Here is a 23,337-nt window from a genome sequence, read left to right as displayed (position 1 = left end):
TCTCAGGCACTTATCACTTGTCCCCAGGTTCTGCCTCCAAAGATATTTTCTGCAAGTTGTCCTTGTATGGGGAAATTGCCACTTAGACAATGAAAACATCCCCAACCAAGGACACAGGGCTTAGTCGTAGTCTTGCCACTTAAAAGGAATTTCCCATCATCCTTGATGAGATGTGGGGGTGAGGAGTGGGACGGGAAAGGGGTCTTTCATAGTCTTGGTCTGAAACGTGTCAAAATCTCCCCTTATGAGGGGACCACAGGTCATGTAAGCCCAGGATAGTGGTCCTAACATTTGCCACATCCTCCTTCCTGGTTAATGGAAGCCCACCATATAGTCCAAGAATTAGAAATATGAGGCTTGAGATAAGCTGTATAATTGCAAATCATAAGCTATAGCGAAAGGATTAGTTCTCCGTATCTTTGTAATACATAAGACTACAATACATTGCACAGGATTAATAAATTTTGAATACTCTCAGTTTCCTTTACCCCACAATTCAAAACAAACCTTGGTTTGGAAGGATTAAATACCTGCATTTGTTTGCATGTTGTTTCCCCTATTATATTATAAGGTCCTTGAACACAGATTATATTTTGCTCTTTTTTTTTTTAAATCTCCAGCACAGTAGGTGTTTAATAAATGTTTCTTGATGATAGGCCCTCAATGATAATAGGGAAATCTGTTATGAGGGGAAGGTCTGGAGGGGAAGATTAAGTTGTTTGGGATATGCTAAATTTAAGATGCCCACAGGAGATGAAGTTTCAGATATCTAAGAAACAGTTGGTGGTGCAAAATGAGCTCAGGAGTGTTTAGGACTGAATATACAGATCTGGGATTTGTCGCCACAGCGATAATATTTGGACCGATGAGAACTAACGAACTCACCAAATAAAAAAGTACAGATGAAGACAAGGGAGTCCAGTATAGAACCCTGAAGGACTAAATGTGAATTGGATGAAGATTAAGCAAAGGAGGCTGAGGAAAGATCAAACAAGTAGGAGACTAAGAAAGGTAAATGTCACAAAAAAACTAGAAAGAAAGAAAATCCAAGTGGTGACCAACAGTGTAAAAGCTTGCAGAGGTAAAAAAAGATGAGGACAAAGAAAAGGCCATTGGTTTTAATCTGTCCTCCTAGCCTGGTAGTTTATTTTTGGATGTTGCCAGCTACATTAAATATGCAACTAAGATTTATATATGACAAGCATAATATTAAAGTCTTCATTCAAGTCACTGATAAAAATGTTAAACAGTACCCAGTGTTAAGGGAGACCTTCCTTCAAAAGGACATGTGAAGATTAACAGCTTTTTGTGTCTGGGGCAGTATCTGATATTAAAACAAATGCTTTGAGGTGAGGCTAAATAAATAATATCTCCATTATAAATTGGCTAATATTTTACTGCTCTTTTCTGTTGTCATATACATTCTACCACTAAGTGCCCTAGCACCAAGATCAAAAAGATACACTTATGCTTCAACTTTTACCAGTCAAATGCATTCAGATTTGGAAATTCTCATTTCCTTATTCACTTAGGGGCTGACAAAGCAGCATATTGGTTCACTTTATTCATTGTATACAAGTGAAGGAAGTTGCTAAAATAGGCATTAATAATAATGCTGATCACTTTAATCAAATATAATCTTTTCAACATTGAAAATCTCACCAAATCCTTTATATTTTAAATTTAGAAACTTTAAAAGACAAAGTATAGTTGATCAAATAAAATAACTTTACTGAAAGGTTTTTTAAAATAAGTTTAAAGATTTCCAAAATAAACTATTTGTAGCATTTTTGAGAATCCTTTTCTACCCAAGCAATTCTATGTTTAAATGGTTAAATCTTTCCTGTAAACTCCTTGTTCTTCCATTTCCTCCCCTTATCTAAGCTTAAGTCCACCATGTTACAAAGCATCATGAGGACAATCTATCTGAACTGAGCTCCTCTTCAGAATATTAATCCATAGCACCACCTATCTTTCAATAGAATAGTTGGAAAGGAGACTCATTTTCAAGTTAGAAACAAATCTGATGTCAAAAAATGAGTTCATTCTCGCTGTCTTGCAAAAAAGTATACAGAAGATTTACCTAAATAGAGTGTTGTCATTTTGAATTGGGTGTGGACTAGCGATCTGAATCTGGCCAAAAATTGTAGAGTGTAAACTCCAATAAACCAGGAACTGTTTTTACCTCATAAGAGCTTTACCTGGATCTCTAAGTAGGTACTTAAAAACTGCTTGTTAGATAAAGCCTTGCAGTGGTGTAATTCACATAGGTCCTGACGTATATCATTTCACATATTCTCATATCTATCTTCAGAAGGAGATTAAGGAACAGATGACATCTTCCCTTTTCAGAAAAGAGTAAACAGAGGCACAACAGGGTTAGGAGTCTTAACTATGTCACCAAATTCATGAGAAAGTAAAACTAACTTCTCATGCTCCAGGCAGAGTTTAAGGATTTATGGCCTGCTTCCCAGATTACTCAGGCTTAAGAATTAGAAAAATAAGTTATTTCACTGAAAATTATCTTGAAATAATAAGTTAATCCAATTAGCATAAACGCTCATTTTTGTTATTAAAAAAAAATTATCTGGTTCAGTTTCTGCCAAATTAAAGCTGTCTAAAGCATCTTGCTTCTCCCTTTCTTTCCTTATATTCTATGTTTTGATTCCTTCTTTTTACAAGAGAATTCATCTTCCTCTAAATTCACAGTGCTAAGGGCCAGAGACCCTCTGTTATCAATCTTAAAATTTGGCTACCTAGTAGGATCTCATTAATATAGTTATTGAGTGTTCAGTTCTCACGCTTCCAATCTGTTCATTTTGTTAAAAATCTTCCAATTTTATAAATCTTATCAAATGTTATGCTCATCTAAACAAACAGACTGAGGGACCATTTCATCTTATTCCTGCCTAGGAGAATTGTCCCAATACACTTAAGGAGAATGTCTAGTCTATCTCATGATGCCAACCAACAACTTCTAAACTCTATTTTATATATGCATCTATTTTCCAAAAATATATTACTTAAGTCAAGAACAATTCAAATATACAAGGTAATAACTTTATGTTTAAAATAAAGAATCTTAAAAAAAAAACTTTTAGTGGGAAATTATCATTTATTTTAGTATATGTTGAATTAAGCATCAGAGTAAGTACGTTTTTAAAATGTATTTATTTACTGTTTCTAAAATTCTACCAGCCAGTAAAGATGTTTTGGCTATGATTTTCCATTCAAGCACAACTTGCCCTTTTGGTCTTTGTTTAGTAGAAACGTATCTTTTTGTTTTTCCCCATTCCTTCTCAAGAAGCTTACAGTGTATCAATGTCAAAGCAGAACAATAAGACTGTTAGAAACTACCTTGAAAAAGGTATGGCTTTGTATACAGAAACAACTCCGAAATGTGGCCATAATCCATCAAAAGATGTCATCCTAATTGTGTAGTGATTTGTCCTTAGCAGGAATGCTTCTCTGTGTTACGCTGTTTAGGAATATGGTCAGAGCAGCCCTTGTAAAATTGAAACACAGCAACTCAATAAAGACTGGCCCAACTTTCCGTGTGAAAAAATTAGTCTCGATCTTCAAATGTTTTCTTTTTGAAATACTCAGGTTCTCCAACATCCTCTGGATGTTTTTCTAAATATATAATTTAAGTTACATCTAGTTGAATAGATCCCTTTTGTGCAGCACCAAAATAGTTTTAAAAGACGCCAAATAACTAGATGTGTTCTTCCTTTGATTAATCTTTAAAATAAGATATTTTTAAAACATAGAAATAAAAGACAAGGTCCAGGTTCTTTCACCCCAAATAAATTAAATACTCTGTCCATTTCATACTAAACATTCAAACTGTTTTCCTATAGATTGTAAGCTTTCTTTTTTGTAACAACCTGTATTGTTAGCTGGTCATTCTGAAATTAGTAGAGCCGGGCAGGATTCTCTAGGTTTGCTTTAAAACGTTCAAGAAACTTGGTAGCCAGTTCATCATCCACCACTCGGCTGTCACTGGACATGGAGACTGTCATGAGTTCACACTGCTGTAGCTTTGCATTTCCTTCTTCATCTTCAGTGAGTTTGAGCTGACGTCGGGATCGGCCCACAGCCAAAATGCAGGACTGAGGAGGATTGATCACAGCTCGAAACTCATCGATACCAAACATCCCCAAGTTAGAAACACTAAGAGAAAAATAAAAGGCACTAAATCAGGAAATCTTTTTGGAAACCACCTTTCTGACCATATGGCAAGAATGTGTTATTGAACCTTCAAGTAAACATTAATTTCAGATACTAAAAAACATTTACCCAGGACCCACATTTAACACCACACACTAAGATAAGATCAAAATGGGTCCAAGATTTAGGCATAAAGAACGAAATCATAAATAAATTGGAGGAACATGAGGATGGTTTACCTCTCAGACTTGTGGAGGAGAAGGAGTTTGTGTCCAAGGGAGAACTAGAGACCATTATTGATCACAAAATAGAACATTTTGATTACACCAAATTAAAAAGTTTCTGCACAAACAAAACCAATGCAAACAAGATTAGAAGGGAAGTAACAAATTGGGAAAACATTTTTACAGTTAAAAGTTCTGATAAAGGCCTCATCTCCAAAATATACAGAGAATTGACTTTAATTTATAAAAAATCAAGCCATTCTCCAATTGATAAATGGTCAAAGGATATGAACAGACAATTCTCAGATGATGAAATTGAAATTATATCCACTCATATGAAAGAGTGTTCCAAATCACTACTGATCAGAGAAATGCAAATTAAGACAACTCTGAGATACCACTACACACCTGTCAGATTGGCCAAGATGACAGGAACAAATCATGATGAATATTGGAGGGGCTGTGGGAAAACTGGGACACTGATGCATTGTTGGTGGAGTTGTGAAAGAATCCAGCCATTCTGGAGAGCAATTTGGAACTATGCCCAAAAAGTTATCAAACTGTGCATACCCTTTGACCCAGCAGTGCTACTGCTGGGCTTATATCCCAAGGAACTACTAAAGAAGGGAAAGGGACCTGTATGTGCCAAAATGTTTGTGGCAGCCCTTTTCATAGTGGCTAGAAACTGGAAGTTGAATGGATGTCCATCAATTGGAGAATGGTTGGGTAAATTGTGGTATATGAAGGTTATGGAATATTATTGTTCTGTAAGAAATGACCAGCAGGAGGAATACAGAGAGGCTTGGAGAGACTTACATCAACTGATGCTGAGTGAAACGAGCAGAACCAGGAGATCGTTGTATATTTCAACAACAATACTGTATGAGGATGTATTCTGATGGAAGTGGATATCTTCAACATAGAGAAGAGCTAATCCAATTCCAATTGATCAATGATGGACAGAATCAGCTACACCCAGAAAAGGAACACTGGGAAATGAGTGTAAACTGTGAGCATTGTTTTGTTTTGTTTTGTTTCTCTTCCCAGATTATTTTTACCTTGCAAATACAATCCTTCCTTTGCAACAACAACAAATTCGGTTCTGCACATATATATTGTACCTAGGATATACTATAAGATATTTAATATGTATGGGAATGCCTGCCATCTAGGGGAGGAGGTGGAGAGAAGGAGGAGAAAAACTCGGAACAGAAGGGAGTAAAAGGGATTATGTTGTAAAAAAAAAAAAAAAAAAAAAAAAAAATTACCTATGCATATGTACTGTCAAAGAAAATGTTATAATTATAAAAATTAATTTAAAAAAATTATCCAAATAGGCATAATGGTTTCTGTGAACTCTGATAATAGTAAAATTAAAGTCTTAAAAACTTGTGTTAACATTTTTCTCCAAAGTACTTAAAAAAAAAAAAAGAGTTCACAATTAGAAATAAGCACATAGAATTGTTTAAACATCTTTTAGATTATTTGCACATCTGACCCAACTCCCCAATAGTCTCTTACCTCCAAGCAGGAAAAAAAGGTTGACTAAAATGGGCTCCTTTACTACTTAGAAGTAAAACACTCCATTTTAGTTCACCTTTTTTCTCCCCCCAGAACTAAGCACAGAAGACAATTAAACACATTCTTGTTGAACTGAAATGAAAACAAGACTGACTGGTTTCTAGTGTATAATATAGGGTATATTAATTTCTTACAAAAGAGTATTCCGCAGAATCAACTTTTTAAAGAAATTCAGTTATTTAACAACAAATAAGATACTTTCAAAGGATCAATTTGCATTAAAGAGCACATTCATTTATAAGTATTACTGGGCTCTTATTAGATTTTCTGTAACTTCTGTTGCTGTTTAGTCACTTCAGTTATGACTGATTCATTATGACCCTATTTGGGAATTCCTTAGCAAAGATACTGGACTTTGACATTTCCTTCTCCAGGTCATTTTACAAATAAGGAAACAGAGGCAAAAAAAGATGAGGTGACTTGCCAGGATGGCTACCTACATTTGAACTTAGCAGGCCCAGCACTCTATTCATTGAGCCACCTTCCTATCCTTTTTTTGTCTCCAGGGGCTTTAAAAGGTACATTCTGACGAGTTAGAAGAATGTTTCCTTTCTATGCTCTTTGCTGCCTAATTTTAGAGAAACATAAGGATGTTTAATCAAATAAAATGAATCTATATCTAACCAACATGATTGTAATAAATTTTTCTACTTTACCTAAAAGACCCTCCTTGATATTCTTCTGGTAACAGTTTTCCATCTCTTGCTTTCTTTGCCAGAGCCTAAAGAAATAAAAATAAAATATAAGCACCAAAAAAATTCTGGATAGTTACAATTGATAAATAGAAGATTCAGTTCACAAAATTTATGCAATTTTGCTAATTAAGTCAAATTGTTAATTTTTTGTGATGTGCTGTATATCTTCTAATTTAAATACATTGGGGGGACAATTAAAAAAACAAGTTGAGAATAGCAGATTTCTCAGAACAACAGAAATGAATTCAAAAGTTTAAAGTCAACATTACTTATGTTTTTTTTTTGTTTTTTTTTGTTTTAGCATTTCCAGTCCAATGTTAATGTAATTATGGCAAACTGCTTCTCTGTTCCAGTGTTCTGCATATAATTATTTCCCATGATATTTCAGTGTTGTTTATAAGCGAAGCAATTTCCTGTTTTGAATGCCAAATGTATTCTTAAAAAAACAGTAGCCACCTGAGACACTGGATTCCAGTGCCTGCTTTCTAACTCAGAGCGAGCAGGCCCCTGGCTGCTTGCCTCTCTGGGCCTCCATTTTCTAATCTGTAAAATGAGGAGCCTGTCTCAGACAACTCTAAAGTACTCTCTGGCTCTACATTTTATTGTTTATGGAATTGCAGGCATCCTTTTAAGTTTACTTTTCAGCATTGCCTTAAAATGTTAAAAAGGTGGGAATGAGAGGAAGCATCATACTGTTAGAAGAGCAGCAGTTCTACTTCCTTCAGGTTTACGTTTTCTTTGCTCTGAAAATTAGCAACATCCTGAGCCTCATGTCTCAGACCTGACATATGCAGTGGCCAAATTTGGGGAGGCGTGGAAAAGTACAAAATTATCAATCACAGTTTAAAAGGTCTGAAGATTAATTTTACCGCAATTTTTCATAAGCAACATTAACAAGATAACGCAGATATTCACTAATTAACAAAAAGAAGCCACGGGCTATTTTTTTAAACTTAATCTCCCCTTCCCACTATCAATATGTCATCATGAATTGTTGCCAAACAAAACAAATCACAAATATATACTTGCTGCTTAACAAAAGTATTTGGATTTAAAACCTCAAATGAAAAGAGATAGGTTTAGACTTGAAATAATTCTTGAAAATTAGGACAGAGAAAGAACAAACTAGAAACATGTTCTCCCACCTAAGGCAACAGTGCTAGTCACATGATTTGATCAGATATATCAAATGGATTTAACAAAGAGTTTTTTTTAAAAGGCAAATGATCTCATCTTTTCCTGACTACCAGAACTGAGAGAAGCAGGAGCTACTTAAGAGTCTGAAAAAAAGCAGAATTCTTCTAGGATTTTGGTGGAGACAGCCAGAGGGTACGGTGGATGAAGATTTGGTCTTGGAGCTGGGGCATCCCCTGACACACACTGGCGTGAGGGACCCCACGGAGTCGGGTTTCAGACACACGGAGGTACTGGTCAGCAAGGATAGATGGGAGCTCCCCTATCACTGAGGCTCTTGGTCCAGGCCTTCTCCCTGCCATTCTACTCTGTACTCGGGGCCTGGAGTTCTACAAAGTCGTGATGCACAAGGGGAGCAGCACAGCCTCAGGAGGAGGCCCCCGAATTATCTGAAGGACACTGTGCTGACGAAAGCTCCAGGAATACCTTGATAGAGAGAGAGATCTCCTGGATTCCCTTAGCAGCAGCATCTTTTATGATAGGCGTGATGAGACCTCGGTCTGTGGCCACTGCGACTGAGATGTCGATGGACTGCAACTGCTTGGGGCCCTCTCCATCCCAGCTCGCATTCACGTCTGGCATTTGCTGGAAGGCAGAAGTAGAAGAATATTAAACAGAGTAGAGTTTGACAGCAGTGAAAGACCCAAAAGGCCCTAAGACATGAATGGCAATTAAATATGCCAGTTTGAGGCTTTTGACTTAAAGACAAATGTATTACATGAACACAAGGAAAATAGAGGCAACATTTTCGCCACATAAATTGTGTGACTGGGGGGCAAGTCAAATCATCTTAGAGACTCAAACTTCCTTTAAAATGAGCATAACACTTTTACTAGCCACCTCCTCTGACAGGGCAGATGTGAAGAGCAAAATCCGTACATTTTTAATGGAAGGAGAATATTGGAATAACATGGTAAAGTTATCCTGCACAAACGAATTTTATATTTTCTTAAAGCAGAACTCAGACTTAGAATGCAGAAAGCGATAAGCCTCCCTGGTCTGTGAAAATGAACCAAAGTAGGAAAAAATGACAGCTTAACTTTAAAAAACAAAAGGAAAAAAGTATCATATTGCTGGGGGCTACCAGTTGGAAATCATGGAGGAATGACTTAAAAGCTCTAATCCATGTGGCTGTGGTAAATTCTATCATTTTTTATATGTAGCAGAATGCTTTACTACTAGAAGTATCACCCAAACTATACATTGTTCTAATAGAGCCCTGGAAGGAGAACAGGAATGTCAAATAACAATACATTTTATATTTTGTTTTCAATGATGTGAAAATTGTTTTTTTTTGTTTTTTTTAAGTACATTTATGGAAATAAATTAAAAATACCATTTTTTTCTCCAAGTTCACAAATTCTCTGAAATCTCTGCACAGATGCTCTGGGCACCTGGGAATCCCAGGTCCAAACCAACTTGTTTTGATGCAAACTCTCACTTCTTCAATGGCAGAGGAGGGGTAGGGGGTGAAGGGGTTGAGGAGTGAAGAAAGAGGAAGGGGGAGATGCTTTCAGTACTTCTAAGCCTACTGCCTTGGGCATGTTCATTCTGTCCTATATACTCCCCTCACACAATCTGATGGCAATGGGATAGTAACATGATGTCACATTTCAATATGCTTTGATTCTTCCGCATGGCTCTGAAATACATTGGCAGGGGAGGCGAGGAGAGGCAATCAGGGTTATGTGACTTGTCCAGAGTTACTGAGCTTAATAAGTGTCTGAGGCCAAATTTGAACCCAGGCCTTCTCAGTTCCAAGGCTCATGTTCTATCCCCTGTGCCAACTAGCTGTTCCAAGGAATGCATTTTTACAAGGTTTGTTCCCACCCCTCCCACTGCCCCAACCTGTTAAACCCTTGCAACTACATTCATCACACATAATAAACACACATCTAAATGGAGTCAAGGAATCTAGGACTAACTCTCAGCTCCAGGTAACTCAGTTCTCGAGGTCACCTCTAAGAGAAGGAATTGACCAAGACCCTCCCCAAGACCTCCGACTGCTCTAAGTCTGGGATGCTTAGGTTAAACATGGGTGAATGAGGAACTCCTACCAGAGTATCCTCACAAGGCTCTACATACCAGGGCAAATAGTATCCACCCCAACCACTGACACATGGGTGGCCCTTTGGGACCACCAAAAACCAGGGATGATTTTTACTGTAACAGATTTTACATGTAAACAAATTTTTAAAAGGGAAGAGGATTCCTGCTTAGGATAGACAGAAAAAAGATGTGAAAGGGGAGAGACAGTTTTAAAAAATTAATATATCCTTAAATCATGGTATATATATATATATATATATATCCCCTTTGACTTCTAGAATATTATTTACAAATATGAATTTTAGAAAACAATTTAATTAGAAAATAATTATACACTTGATACCTTAAATATTGTTGGTTTAAAATTATGATTCCTAAATTTTGCCCTTAGCTATAACAGTGACTCATTATATGCTTTTTATTTAGGATTATAAGAACCTCAAATAAATAATAGTTTAGTAAAAAGCTATTTAAACCAAAGTTATCATATAATCTCATTTCTGCCATACGTAAAAAGATCAAAGAAGTTTGAAGCCGAAAGTCGTTCAAAGAGCAAATAAGAAATTGATTTGAAATCAGTTTTATCAGCATTGTGCATAAAATATCAAGCCAGAAAGAAGAAAAATAATCACACGGTTCAACTATTTATTATTGTCTCCTAATTTATAGTACAAGCATAGGGCATAATTACATACAGTTAAATCTTCATAGAAACATTCCTGAATTATTTCTGACTTATAAACCTTCATTTCTTTTTCCAGGGAGGAGAATAGTTTAAAAAAGAAAAATTGTACTGGCTTAGATTTAGATTTATTTTGAGAACTCTATTTATTATATTATTGGGAACTTTAAGCAGAGTTAAATTTTCTTGAAACCAAAGCAAATGAGACTACAAGTAAACATATGTCAATATAAATAGTTACCTCCAAAGTACAAAAAATCCAAAAGACTTTATAAAAAAGAAATACTTCTCTACGCATTGCTAGTCACAACACTTTTAATTTATAATAGATGTTCCTTAAAAATAAGGAACTGGATCATAACTGGATCTGTGGGAAACAAAATACTGGTTGATAGCAAGTATAGGTATAAGAAAAAGATTTTCCATATTGGATTTTAAGTAGTAATTAATAAGCTATTTTTTTAATACTCTAAAATAAACCTCTGTTCTTTTGATTTGAAAGGAAGACAATTCCCAGAAAACCAAAAAGGCATATGGAACAGCTTTGTTTGTTTTTCTTTTTTAATTTAATATCCATAACAACTAGCTAAGGAATGACTATATTCCAATTCTAGGAAGATAATTTATAGTGCACTGTTAGATAATTTGAGTCATTTCCCCCATAGTGGTTAAAAGCAAAAAGAAGAAGTCCATTCTACAAATGCTTAAAAGGAGATATTCCTAGCCTCCAAATAGCTTTTCAAACATTCCAGGAAAAATATGTACTTTTAGCAAAATTGAAAGATTTCTACTAGAATATGTAAGCCCCAAATCCAAATTCTTTATGTTGCTAATAAAAGAATAATAAACACTGATATGTACTTGAGATCTTTCAGAAAACACAGTTCGTTTTTGGAAGATCAAACAGGCACACACATAATAGACTGTATTCTTCAGCAAACAATTAAAAAAAAATCCTCAAATATAGAGTGAATGAGTGTGTGTGTGTAACAAATAAGCACTTACTGAAGATTTCCTCTGTGACTCTAAACCTTCTCCTCCTTTCTGGAACAGTTCCCTTGAAGCTTTGACATTTTATGAAGTTAGTGACTATGACTTCCAAACCCCACAAATCATCTCTAGTGAAGGCAAACATTATGCGTATGTGCATACTGTTCAAAGGCTACACAAAGTAAATCCAACAGATAAATCCCAGGTGTCTGGGCTTTGTTACTTACTTTAAGGGTTACAGCTATGGCCTTGATAATAAAATCATTTACTGATACTTTAATATCATCTGAAAGAGAAAAAGAATTTTAAGATCAAAACTGTTGCTTGCAGAACCTTAAGAAGCAAAATACTCGTGGGTCTCAATTTGACAATTATAAATTATTTTCCAGCAATCTATTGACCTATACTTGACAGAAATGGAAATTCCATAAAGCGTGACACACAAGAAACAGAATATGACATTCTAGGACACAAAATTAACATGAAACTTTATCCTGGTTATCACTTAGGGGGAAAAATGAAGTGCTTGGGAATCACATGGTAACTCAATTCTTTTAGAGCTTTCAACAAAGTCAAGAAGCCAGGTGTCTCTGAGCGGGGTTCTGGCAGCCTTTACATTAACCACCAAGCTCAGAAAGCACTTCAAGCCAAACTACAAATCAGACCTGAGAAAAGAACAATGTCTAAAGAAATGAAGCCATACTGACAGAGGTCCTGGTGCAGAACCACTAGCAGGATGCTTTAAAAAAAAAAAAAAAATTAACAGTATTTTATTTTTCCAAATACAAGTAAACATAGATTTCAACATTCATTTTTGCTAAATTTTTTGTTTCCAATTTTTCTCCTCTCTCCCTTACCTCTTCCCCTCTTAAACAAGCAATCTGATATAAATTAAATATGTGCAATCCTTTTAAACATATTTCCATATTCGTCGTGTTATATGAGAAAAATCAGACCCAAAGAGAAAAATACCATGAGAAAGAAAAAACAAGCAAGCAAACCAAAAAAAGGGAAACTACAATGCTTCTCTCCACATTCAGTCTCCATGGTTCTCTCTGGATGCGGATGCCATTTTTCATCCCAAGTCCTACTGGAATCACCTTGGGATCACTGTATAGCTGAGAAGAGCTAAGTCTATCACAGCTGATCATATAACCTTGTTGTTGCCGTGTATAATGACCTCCTGGTTCTGCTCATTTCACTTAGCATCAGTTCATGTAAGTCTCTCCAGACCTTCCTGAAGTCACCTTGCTGATCATTTCTAACAGAACAATAATATTCCATTATATTCTTATACTGTAACTCATTCAGCCATTCCCCAACTGATGGGCATTCATTCAATTTCCAATTCTTTGGAAGGCTGCTTTTCTAATTTTATGGTGAAACACTGAGATCCTTCCAGTGAACACAAGGTTTTCTGACAAGGCTTTTTGCTTGGGCCCATATAAAACCAATTGTAAAAACTGATCCCTGCTCACTTGTACAGATTTTATCCTTCCTATTCCCAATGGGAAAGAGGGCAGCAAACAAGGCAGGATGCTCTGAGAAAAGTCCGACATCTAAGTGATAACCAAAGTACAGCTTAGTGCCAACTGTGTATCTCGGAAACTAGCACTCTGCCAACAATGTACACTACTAGATAGCCCTGTTTCTATGGGGGGCAGAAGAACCTAAGAATGTCCACTGGATGCTCCTAGAGGGCCATACAGCTTCACAATGACAAGATCCCCTTCCCAACGAGATTTTAACTTGGAGGAGTTGTATTCTCACTGTGCCCTACCTATGGCAGGAACTGATAATGTGATGGGGCCAGGAAATAGAAAGCTGTGGATGCAGACCTGGTTTTGAGTCTCCTCTCCATCACACTGTCTGGATGGCTCTGGGTGGGTCACTTAAGCTCCCAGTATAACAAACAACTCTGGAGGACTGGGAGCTGCAAGAAGGGCTGATCTGAACTGGGAGAACAGTCACAAACTCCAACAAAAAACTTCTGCAATCTTTTTGGCTTAAAAAAAAAAAAAAGCAGAAATAAATCCCAGGGTGGATAAGCTTTAATCAACTGTGAAAAACTTAGCTATTATCAAGACAATTCCAAATGACTCCTGATGAAAAATGCTGTCTACTTTCAGCAAGAGAGAACTGATGGACTCAGAGGGTAGACCAAAATATATTTTTTCCTCTTTATTTTTCTTACTTTTTTTTTTTTTTTGTCCTTTCAGAATGTTGCTAACAGGGGAAATATGATTTGTATGATAGATATCATATTTCTTGCCTTCTCAATGGGTGGGGGAAGAAGCAGATGGAGGGAGAAAATTTGATAATAAAAGTTAAAAACAAATGAACATTCAAACAAAACCACTATTTCTAAAGGATCCAAGCTTTTTTTTGTTTTTTTTTTTTTTTCCTATTATTTATATACAATCTGTCACAAAACCACATCTGTGGCCAGGACTTATCCAAAAGCTCATCTTATTAATTTCTTGGTACATTTTCAGAGAAACAATAAAGACTACCCAGGCAAATTTCCTAACACTAAGTTCTTTTTTCCAGTTTTGTCAAAACTAGAAATCCAAAGACCCCCATCACATATCTAAAAAAATGTTCATGAATGAAGCAAAGATTTATTAACTTAAAAATTTTTATAATTTTCATAGCAACCTAAGCTTTGGGGTACAGAGCTGTTTTGGAAGATCCCGACTCTTAGAAAATATGAGAATTTCCAAAATAATTTCTAATAAAACTTCAAAGCCATAAGAAAAAATAAACATTAATCTATTAGGCTGCTTTGGGTGATAATGGGCTCTTTCTATTCAAAGGAACAGAGGTTTGAATCTGGGAGGGACCTCAAAAGTCACTTAATCCATGACTATGTCCCTCTTCCTTTTATGGGATTTTATCTTTCTAAACATATGTAAAGATGTTTTCAACATCCACCTTTGCAAAATCTTGTGCTCCAGATTTTTCTCCCTCTTTCCCTTCTTTCCCCTAGACAACAAGGGATCCAATAGATTAAATTCTTGCAAATCTTCTAAATGTATTTCCATAGTCACATGACTATCTCCTAAAGCACTACATAAACATGAATGATTTTTAAAAATCAGATAACTAAGAACTCTTAGCAAGTTTTCCCTAGCCACAATAAAATTTTCTGAGTAAAACTCAGAAAAGGAAAAAAAAAAAAAAAAAAGGCATTTTGAGCAGGCCCCTATTCTTAAGAGTCATGAGCAGCCTTTTTCATAGGTTACATTTCTGCACTGATTCCAACTTGCCCTCCAGCAGTTTTACATCTGGTTCTTAGAACCTGAAGCAGCTATCAGACTGACCTTATCAAAAACCCTGAAGGGCCTTGCTCTGAAAACTGCTTATAAAAAGGTTAACCCAGGTCTTGATTATCCTAGCCACTGGGGGAAATGGGGCAATATTTCTGGATCTCAATTCTGCAGGAGATACCAAGTTTGTGGGAAGGACTTCTGCCACCAGATATTTAACAGCTACCATGGGAGATACGGTTGAGCAAAGGCCTTCATGAGGCTCCAAATGTCTGACCTACAACGACAGTTTACAACAAAGACCACTCTCCATAATGCCATAAGATGCAGTTCAAGCAAACTAAGCAAGAAAACATTTTCCAAAGACAAATATGTTTTTTCTTCAAGTTGGCATTATTATTTGGATTGTTTACAAATCACTTCAAATCAGCCTCTGCTTTTTCCTACTGCACTACAATTCTCTTTAAATCCTTCCTTCTAGTCCTGCAAAATGAGGAGATCTATGTACCCTAAAAATATACAGCTTTTTCTATTTACACAAAATTGCAGAATTGTAGAATTCAATTAGGTGAACTATAGAAGTCAGGTGCATAATCGGATGCTTTGCATCCAACATGCAATAAGTACATACCCCACTACAGAGTATAAACGTTAAGTATCTATTAATATAAAGTCACCTGAGGAAAACCTATTCAGGAATAAAGATTCTACATACATTTCCAGTTTATTTTTCTAAGCTCTTCCAAGAAAATCTGTCACCCCTGACTAAGTTTACCAAGTGTCATTAGCCTGTGTCATTAGGACAGTGAAAAGCAGAAAGCTGGTCCTCAGGTCTTGGAGTCCTGCCTTGATAGAACATAGGCAGTCACTGAGCCCCAGAGAGCCTCACTGCAACTCGTCACTAATAGAAAGAAAGTGGCCCTGGCATGCACTGCAGAGTTGTTTTGCAAACCTTCACGTGATCTGGAAAGGTATGACTATTACTGCCTGTCAGACACTTCCTGGGAGCAGTTTTTAAAAGATGGTATCGAGTCACTAGTGGCCCGCTAAGACCAGCTCCTGCGGCCGTTGGGGAGCCCAAAAGTCCAAGGGGAGATTACTTGACTGGATCAAGATAGGCTCTCATTTTCTTCTTTCAAGGTCACACTTCTGTGTATTTTTTGATTCAGTCTTCTTCCTGATACAACTTCCTCTTATATTGAATCACAAGCCCTTTGACAATCCTTTATTTTTTTAAAGGTTAGTTTTGAAGAAAATGAACAATCAGAAAAGAAGGATCAGATGTAGTCAAAATAAATTCTAATCTTGCAGAAAAAAAAGAGAGCCGCTTCTTTCTATACCCACTCAAAAATCCCCTCACAATTCTCAAACATGCTTAAAGTAAATAACACAGCCAGGAGTTTTATAACTGCTTTAAGACCCTGAGATACTAAAGCTGGCTTTGTTTGGTTATTACACAAAAGACATTCACAAAGTCATAAAACCTCTTCAGCCAGAGTTCAGTAGTTTCCATTTATTTATATAACCTTTTACTTATGAGAAGTTAAGAACAAAAATACATTTCTGAAGTCTGTTTTTGTTTTATGACAGCAAATGGAATTCATAAGATACTAAATAAAAAAATTGAAGCCCATGAATTTTCAAATTGCTTTTCTGAGATGGTGGCAATAGGCACTGCACGAAGAGTTTTTAAGAGAACAACTGGACTTGAAAAATGAAGAACAGTCTTTACAATACACAGTAAGGTGACCAGACTTTTATTTAAAAAAAAAAGTATCAAAAGTTTTATAAAGATTTATCAAACTCTTTGTTCCCCTGAATTTGTGTTTTCTATCATATGTATATATACACACACATTATATATGTGTGTGTATGTGTATATATATCACAAGTTTCTATGTGAGCTTTATAAGCAAATATAACTACAAACACAGACAGACACATACACTCTTATCAAAGTGAATGCAACAAATAACTACATAGTATGCCTCAAACAGAATTAATCCTTTACATGGAAAGTAATGATAATAATGGCATTTTTTTAAAAAAAGGTCAAAGTTAAACTCTCATAGGCTAAAAACTCTTACCCTGGGCGAATGGAAATGAATCTGATGTGCGTTAATAATATCCTAAGATAATGTTATTTCAAATGTAAGCTTATAATCAATGAATTATAAATATCTGCTCAAAGCAACTTCTTAGGCACATAATGCAGCATTCATAGAAACATTCATCTAAAACACTCAGCTGGGTCTGAGATCTCCTCCATCTGGATGTTCCCTCTAATGAGAGGGCACACAGCCCATGTATGCCCACCCCTCTTGGCTGCAGATCTTCTGACATATTCAAGACAGAAGTGCTGTCTACCTATCATACCTTGTACTAACCATGAGGCTAGTTTACATTTTTTTTTTTTTTCTTTGCTGAGGCAACTGGGGTTAAGTGGCTTGCCCAGGGTCACACAGCTAATAAGTGTTAAGTGTCTGAATCTGGGTTTGAACTTTGAACTCAGGTCCTCCTGAAATCAGGGCTGTTGCTAATTTACCTTTTTTTTTTTTTTTAAACTGTAACATTTTGCCATTTAACTTTTTTTTGAAGTTTCTCACTGTTGATGTGTTATGGCCAATAACATCCACCACGTCCCTTTCTTCAACTGTCCTCTCTGTGATACTTATTTTCACTTCTCTTGAAGGGATGTTCTACATCCACGCAACAATTATGCTCAAAAATGGTATGAAGAAGCTGTTCCCGTTTCACTCTGTGCCTAAAATGTTGGGCATCTGTCTGATCCATATGAACACACTGATGGACAAAGCTATATAAGTTGCTATTTACACAAGAAAAGACAGATTATTAAAATGAGTCAGCACTAATCAGACTTTTCAAGACTTTTTTTTTTTTTTAAATTGATGACTTTTATTGATGCACCAACATACCAACCGACAATTTGGAGAGATGATAATAAACGAATATAATCCTTCTCCCAAAGAGGACACGCTGCATGTGAAATACCTTTCTGAGTTTCATGATGCCTGGATAAATGAAGGAAATAGATTCCCCTTTTCACATTCTAGTTTTTCCATTCCACATTCTTCACAAAATCCTCTTCTTTCTTGATGGAGCTTTCAGATTGGGAATGGCCTTAGGACACAGATTTTTTTTAATACCCTTTTCTCCCAAGTAACAAGAGTGTGGAACACTAGGAGCACTCTCTTTCTTCTGACAAAGGGCCACTCCACATCACCTTCCTTTCCGCTGACCACATTCAGAAAAAGAAGGCACACCTGGCAGCAGCACAGGCCACTGAAAGGGGAGCAGCATCTGCTCAGTTTTAGCTTTGCCAAGCTCCCTCCCATGCCTTGGATCCTTCCTGTCAGGGTTTTCAGTTCATCTTCCAGAAGTACCACTGCAGGTGGGCCTAGGGACCAGAGGCTGACAGTCTTCTCTGCATGAACACGCACGACAAAAACCCTGACTCAAGCTGAATGTAAGCCCTTCAGTCGTGTTACAAAAGCATTCTGATGATCCCCATCCTGGGCTTGTATGAGCTCTGTCTCTTTAAAAGTCCAGATGTGATTGGTAGAGCTGAGCAGGTGGGCAGTGACACACACCATGGCACAGGAAGCAGCCAGCATCACCACAACCGTAGGGCTGGTGCTCAACAGGTCATCAGGAGTCATGTCTGGCTTCCTAAGAGCTCCTGCAGGAATCACAACCATGGCACAGTCTGTCAAGCAATCAGGCACAGGTCCCAGGGAAGCTGCCATGGCAGCTGGTCCCAAGAAGCCTCAGATCCACTGCTACACAGCTTCCTGTGCAGCCACGTCACAGAGTGCTACAAGATGCCCCAAAGGGCGATTTTTCAGATGCAGCAGTCCCCCCAGAAGAACCTCACCTAGCTATGCTTACATACTCTGCGCAGAGAGACTGACGTTGTGGTGGAGGGGCGGCGTCAAGGGCGATGGTGATGGATCCCAGCATGGTGGGATGGACAGGGACATGGGTGCAATGTAGTCCAGGAGGATGGCCTGAACCCCAATGACCTCAGGCCAATATGCCTCTGAAATCTTTCAATGATGCCTTTTGAGGCTGTTATTGAGGTTATTGAGTAAATTGCTCACCTAATTCTTCTCCATTTGCTCTCTACCAGTTCAAACAGGTTTTCTCAAGTTTCTAGGAATTTTTCTTCTTTCTACTAGAGTATTATTGCCCACAATTTGTTGAACCATTCCAGAATTAATGAATAAAGAATTACTTTCTTCCCTCTTCTTTACTATTGCAATAGGTAACATTTTGCTTCTTAGTTGACTTTTTTATCTTTAACTTTGGGGGGGGGGGTTATATACTTACTGATACTATCACTGAGTCAAATGATCTGTGGTTTTGTGACTTTTTAGAAGAGTAGGTTCTTGGCAGAGCCGTGAATTGGTCTATTAGAGTGTCTTGTCTTCTTAGAACCTCCCCCACATTTATTTTCCTCTTCAATCATCTTTGCCAATTCAATGGATGTAAGATGAAAACGGAGATATTTTCATTAACATTTCTTCAGAAGTTGGCTAATACCTTGCAGATTCTTCTTTTTATTCAGAGCTTTTTAGTACTACTCCATTTCATCCTCAAAAGGAAATTTTATAAACAAGGAGCTGCACAGAAGTGGAATACAGGATGTCACCAAAGAAATGTTGGAAAAGAACAGAGGCTGGTCATGTGGCAAGAGAAAGGTTTTGATGATGAGCTGTAAAATCCACTTATACCTTGGCAATGGAGAAAGAAACAAAGGCAAGTCCTCCAACATGTTCAGTAGTCTCCAGGTAAACTTACAGAAGGGACAGACATAGGCAGGTAAGGACACCTTCGTTCAAAGCCTTGCTGAGATTTCTTTAAACTCAAGTTTGCCCACTCCTGCTTATTGTGTGTAGTCTCACAGACTCACCTTTCACTGTGCCGTCCCTATTTTTTTTTTGTTGTTTCTTAATGTTTCATAATTAATATACTAAACTGGTGTGGTCCTTGGCTGCCCAAAGCTCTCCACTAGATAATAGCTTAGGGTTTTGTCATTTTGAGACACATCATAGGAACTGATTTACATTGGTTAAATTTCCTTATGAAATTATCAAAACTACTGTCATCCTTCCCTCCATCCATTTCCCATTTTTCAGTACTAGCAACTTGTTTTAACATGTCATTTTTTCCTCATTTTAACTTTTTATTTAAATCTAACAAGTCAGTGATCTGACTGTATATAAATAACTGATTCAGGAATAGCTCCCACAACAGTAGTGAATTACTGATTAATTAACTGCCTAATAAAATTGTGTGTGTGTGTGTGTGTGTGTGTGTGTGTGTGTGTGTGTGTGTGTGTGTGTTCATTTTATTACTATTCTGTGCTTACCACATTCTGGATCTGCCATACACTTTCTCAAGGAAAATTTTCGTGAAGGCATGAAGTTTCTAAAAAAAACTTAACCATATTTTGTAATATACTTTTTGTAACTATGACCCATCTAACATCTACATTGAAGTCATCAAGTATCAAAGTATATGGAAGGTTATTTGACCTCAGGAACAGCTGAACTCAAAACTGATCTTAGGCAGCTGTATGATAGTAAGAAAGTTATTTAAACATTGTCTGCCTCAGTGCCCTTAAAGAGATAAAAATAACAACTGTCTCCTCGGGTAATTGTGAGGATCAAATGAGATAATATTTGTAAAATTCCTTCCTTTATCCCAAAAAACTGTTGTTTCTGGTTTCCTCTCTATATACACTAAAACAAATTCTTTTAGCTGAATCTCCAAGAAGAATCTATGAGCTACTTTGCCATCTTTCCATTCAGCTACTACTTCCTTTCGTGTTCTGGCTTCATTTATAGTAAAACTGCTCAAGTTTGATGTGATTTAATTTCAATGTTAGCCTGTCCTCCTGGTGATCACTAGACATAGAATATGACGTTTAGAGTACCAAAAGATAAATTAGTGTTTAATCAATTAATAATGATAAATTAATGTCTCCAGATGATGTAAAACTGAGATAATTTTGGCACCCTCTCTCTTGCTTTAAAAATATATTTTGAATAACCAAGGAAAATGGAGCATGATAAACTCAAAAAGGGGGAAGGGGGATTAGAGAGAGAGCTGGGATAGATATAAGGCTACAGAAAGTAACAATGAAAACATTCAAACAATATTCTGAGACAAAAACTTCAAAAATTAATGCTTCTAATTATGATATTGAATTGTCTTCACAATTGAACAGGATTAAATTTTGCTCAGTCTGGTTTAAGTTTTCATTATCTTTGAATTCCTGGAAAACAGCTAATTTACAGGAGCTTAATGTGTGCTGAATTGATAATTTTTTAACATTGTTAACTACTATTTTGTGGCAGAGGAAGAAAGAGAACAAGAGAGAAGGAGAAAGCATTAGGTGATTTCGAGATTATATTACCAGGATACGCTTCTTTTTCTAGAATGCAAGAATTTGATGAAGTTCTTCCTTTAAGTGAAATGAAATGTCACATAACTTCACTTAAGACATGAATTCAAATCCCAGTGTGACATTTATTACCTCTGTGACTTGAGTCACCAAGTCATTAACTTTCCTGGGCTGCCATCTCTTCACATGTAACAAAGGAGAGGTCATAATTCCCTCTAACTCTAAATCTATGGCCTTATGATTTCAAAGTTAAAACTATTTATGTATACATGACAGAATTTGAATTTCACAAATAATGTGACTTAACCGAATTGCCCAAAGTCTCTTTACCCACCTTTGACGAGATTTTGTCTCAGTTTTAGGACAGCTCCAAGGTCACAGTCAGCAGTAGCATATGCATGAGGTACAGTACTTTTAGATTCAGTTAGCCTCTTGGCAATTACTCTTCTAACATTGCTGGCAGGGATTTCAGTGAATGTGCCCTAAAAAGTAACAGTAATCTATGTGTTAAACCATGGGTGGCAGAAAAGTGAAAAACTACCCAACGGGGATTCTGTCCCAATAACCTTAACTTATAACCCTGATTAAAAATTAATGTAGAAAGTAGTCATTTAAAAAAGATGAGGTAACCTCTTGCTTCTTTGAGAAAAAAAAAAGAAAGAAAAATATACAGTAGGTTAATAAAACAAATTAATAAAAAAGAAAAAGAAAATGACATGCATTAACTATTTAAGCATGACCACAACAACCAATGAAGAAAACTCAAACTTGCAAGTTAGTTTTGTGCTATTGGAGTTAAAATTATAAAGAAATCACACTCAAATCTATACTACCTCTCCTTTTGGTAGCCTCATACTGAGTTAATCAGTTGAATGCAAAAATATGGGTTTTTTTGTGTTTTTTTTTTAAAACACTACACAACAGACAATAAATAAAATAAGCAAAGACAGTTAACTCTTACTTATCTCTATAATAGAGATGAAGGGCAAGAATAATTCAAAGCCTCAGTTAATCTCTAAATAATTTCTATTTACCTTGGAAAGTTCTATAAAATTTGTTTTTAAAAAAGGAGATCTGATTTTTCTGAGACTCTCAAAAATGCTAATAAAATAATAAAATCATAATGTTAGAGATCTGGCATTCTGACATCCTCATTCCCATCCTTCAGCATTAGCAGACTGCTATTTCTTTTTGACATACATTGCAATCCATCCAAAAAGGGGCATCATTTGAAATAATGTGGTTATTCCTTCCTTCCTGGGGCAAGGAGAAGCACTGCGTTATATGTTAACGCCGGGGAAATTAACATGGGAAGCCCTAAAAGTAACATACACTAAGAATACCTATTTTGTACTGAACACATGGAATTTCTGTGTCAAATAGGATCCCATTTCATTTCTATAGAGAAAAAAGCTCTGATTCTTAAAAATCTGTTTTCTTTATATGCGTAAGGAACATGGCAACCCAATTAATGTCTGTTTTTTAAATATTTCAGTCTCTTTTAGTTTTTAATTCTTTATGGCACATCGTTATTAAAATGCTAAATCTGCACAAGGTATTACCACTGCATTAGGTTGCCCAGGAGTAGAAATTGGCGGAATCATCGGTCTTGGATAAGATGATGGCCCAGTAGCTGCTTGAGGAGGCAAAGGCACTGTGGTTGTAGGAGGTGCTGGAGAAGGTCTAGATTCAGCAAGTTTGCCTGATTTTTTTAGATGTACAAGTTTGAGAGCATCTCTAGAGATAAAACAGAATTCAAGGATACTTACAAGCAACAAAATATGTATAACATTTCACAAAGGAAAAAAAAAATTTGATTAAAAGAACTGTTAAAGGTAGTTATTATAACTTTCCCCTTCTAATTTCAATTAATAGTACCTATTCATTCTTCCTTCCCCAACACAGCAAGTCCCTAATCTTTCCTCCAACTAGAAATCAGATTACCTAATTTTGTATCCTGGTTAAATGCTTTCTTTGGATAACTGATCTTATTTCATTGTTTTTAATACAGGGAGGAGCAGACTTTTTCTATATTAAACTGAAGTCTATATGT

General features: G+C 36.4%; 1 protein-coding gene across 2 annotated transcripts in view; it reads right to left on the bottom strand.

The window, feature by feature from the left end:
• Positions 1-23,337, bottom strand: part of PDHX (pyruvate dehydrogenase complex component X) — an 89,063-nt gene that overhangs the window by 12,609 nt on the left and 53,117 nt on the right. The window contains exons 6-11 of one of the 2 annotated variants that reach the window (XM_074272905.1): positions 22,847-23,021; positions 21,619-21,766; positions 11,813-11,871; positions 8,291-8,449; positions 6,632-6,696; positions 3,888-4,173 (exon numbers count right to left, since the gene is read on the bottom strand). In XM_074272905.1, coding sequence (XP_074129006.1) covers positions 3,915-4,173; positions 6,632-6,696; positions 8,291-8,449; positions 11,813-11,871; positions 21,619-21,766; positions 22,847-23,021 — 865 coding nt within the window. In that variant the 3' untranslated portion in view covers positions 3,888-3,914. Of the gene's footprint in view, positions 1-3,095; positions 4,174-6,631; positions 6,697-8,290; positions 8,450-11,812; positions 11,872-21,618; positions 21,767-22,846; positions 23,022-23,337 lie in introns of those variants that run through there. The other variant, XM_074272904.1, reaches the window with a different exon arrangement.

The sequence above is a fragment of the Sminthopsis crassicaudata genome, chromosome 6 (assembly GCF_048593235.1).
Source record: "Sminthopsis crassicaudata isolate SCR6 chromosome 6, ASM4859323v1, whole genome shotgun sequence".
Lineage (NCBI taxonomy): Eukaryota > Metazoa > Chordata > Mammalia > Dasyuromorphia > Dasyuridae > Sminthopsis > Sminthopsis crassicaudata.
Note: the sequence above shows the minus strand (reverse complement) of the source record. Positions and strands in the feature narration are given on the sequence as shown.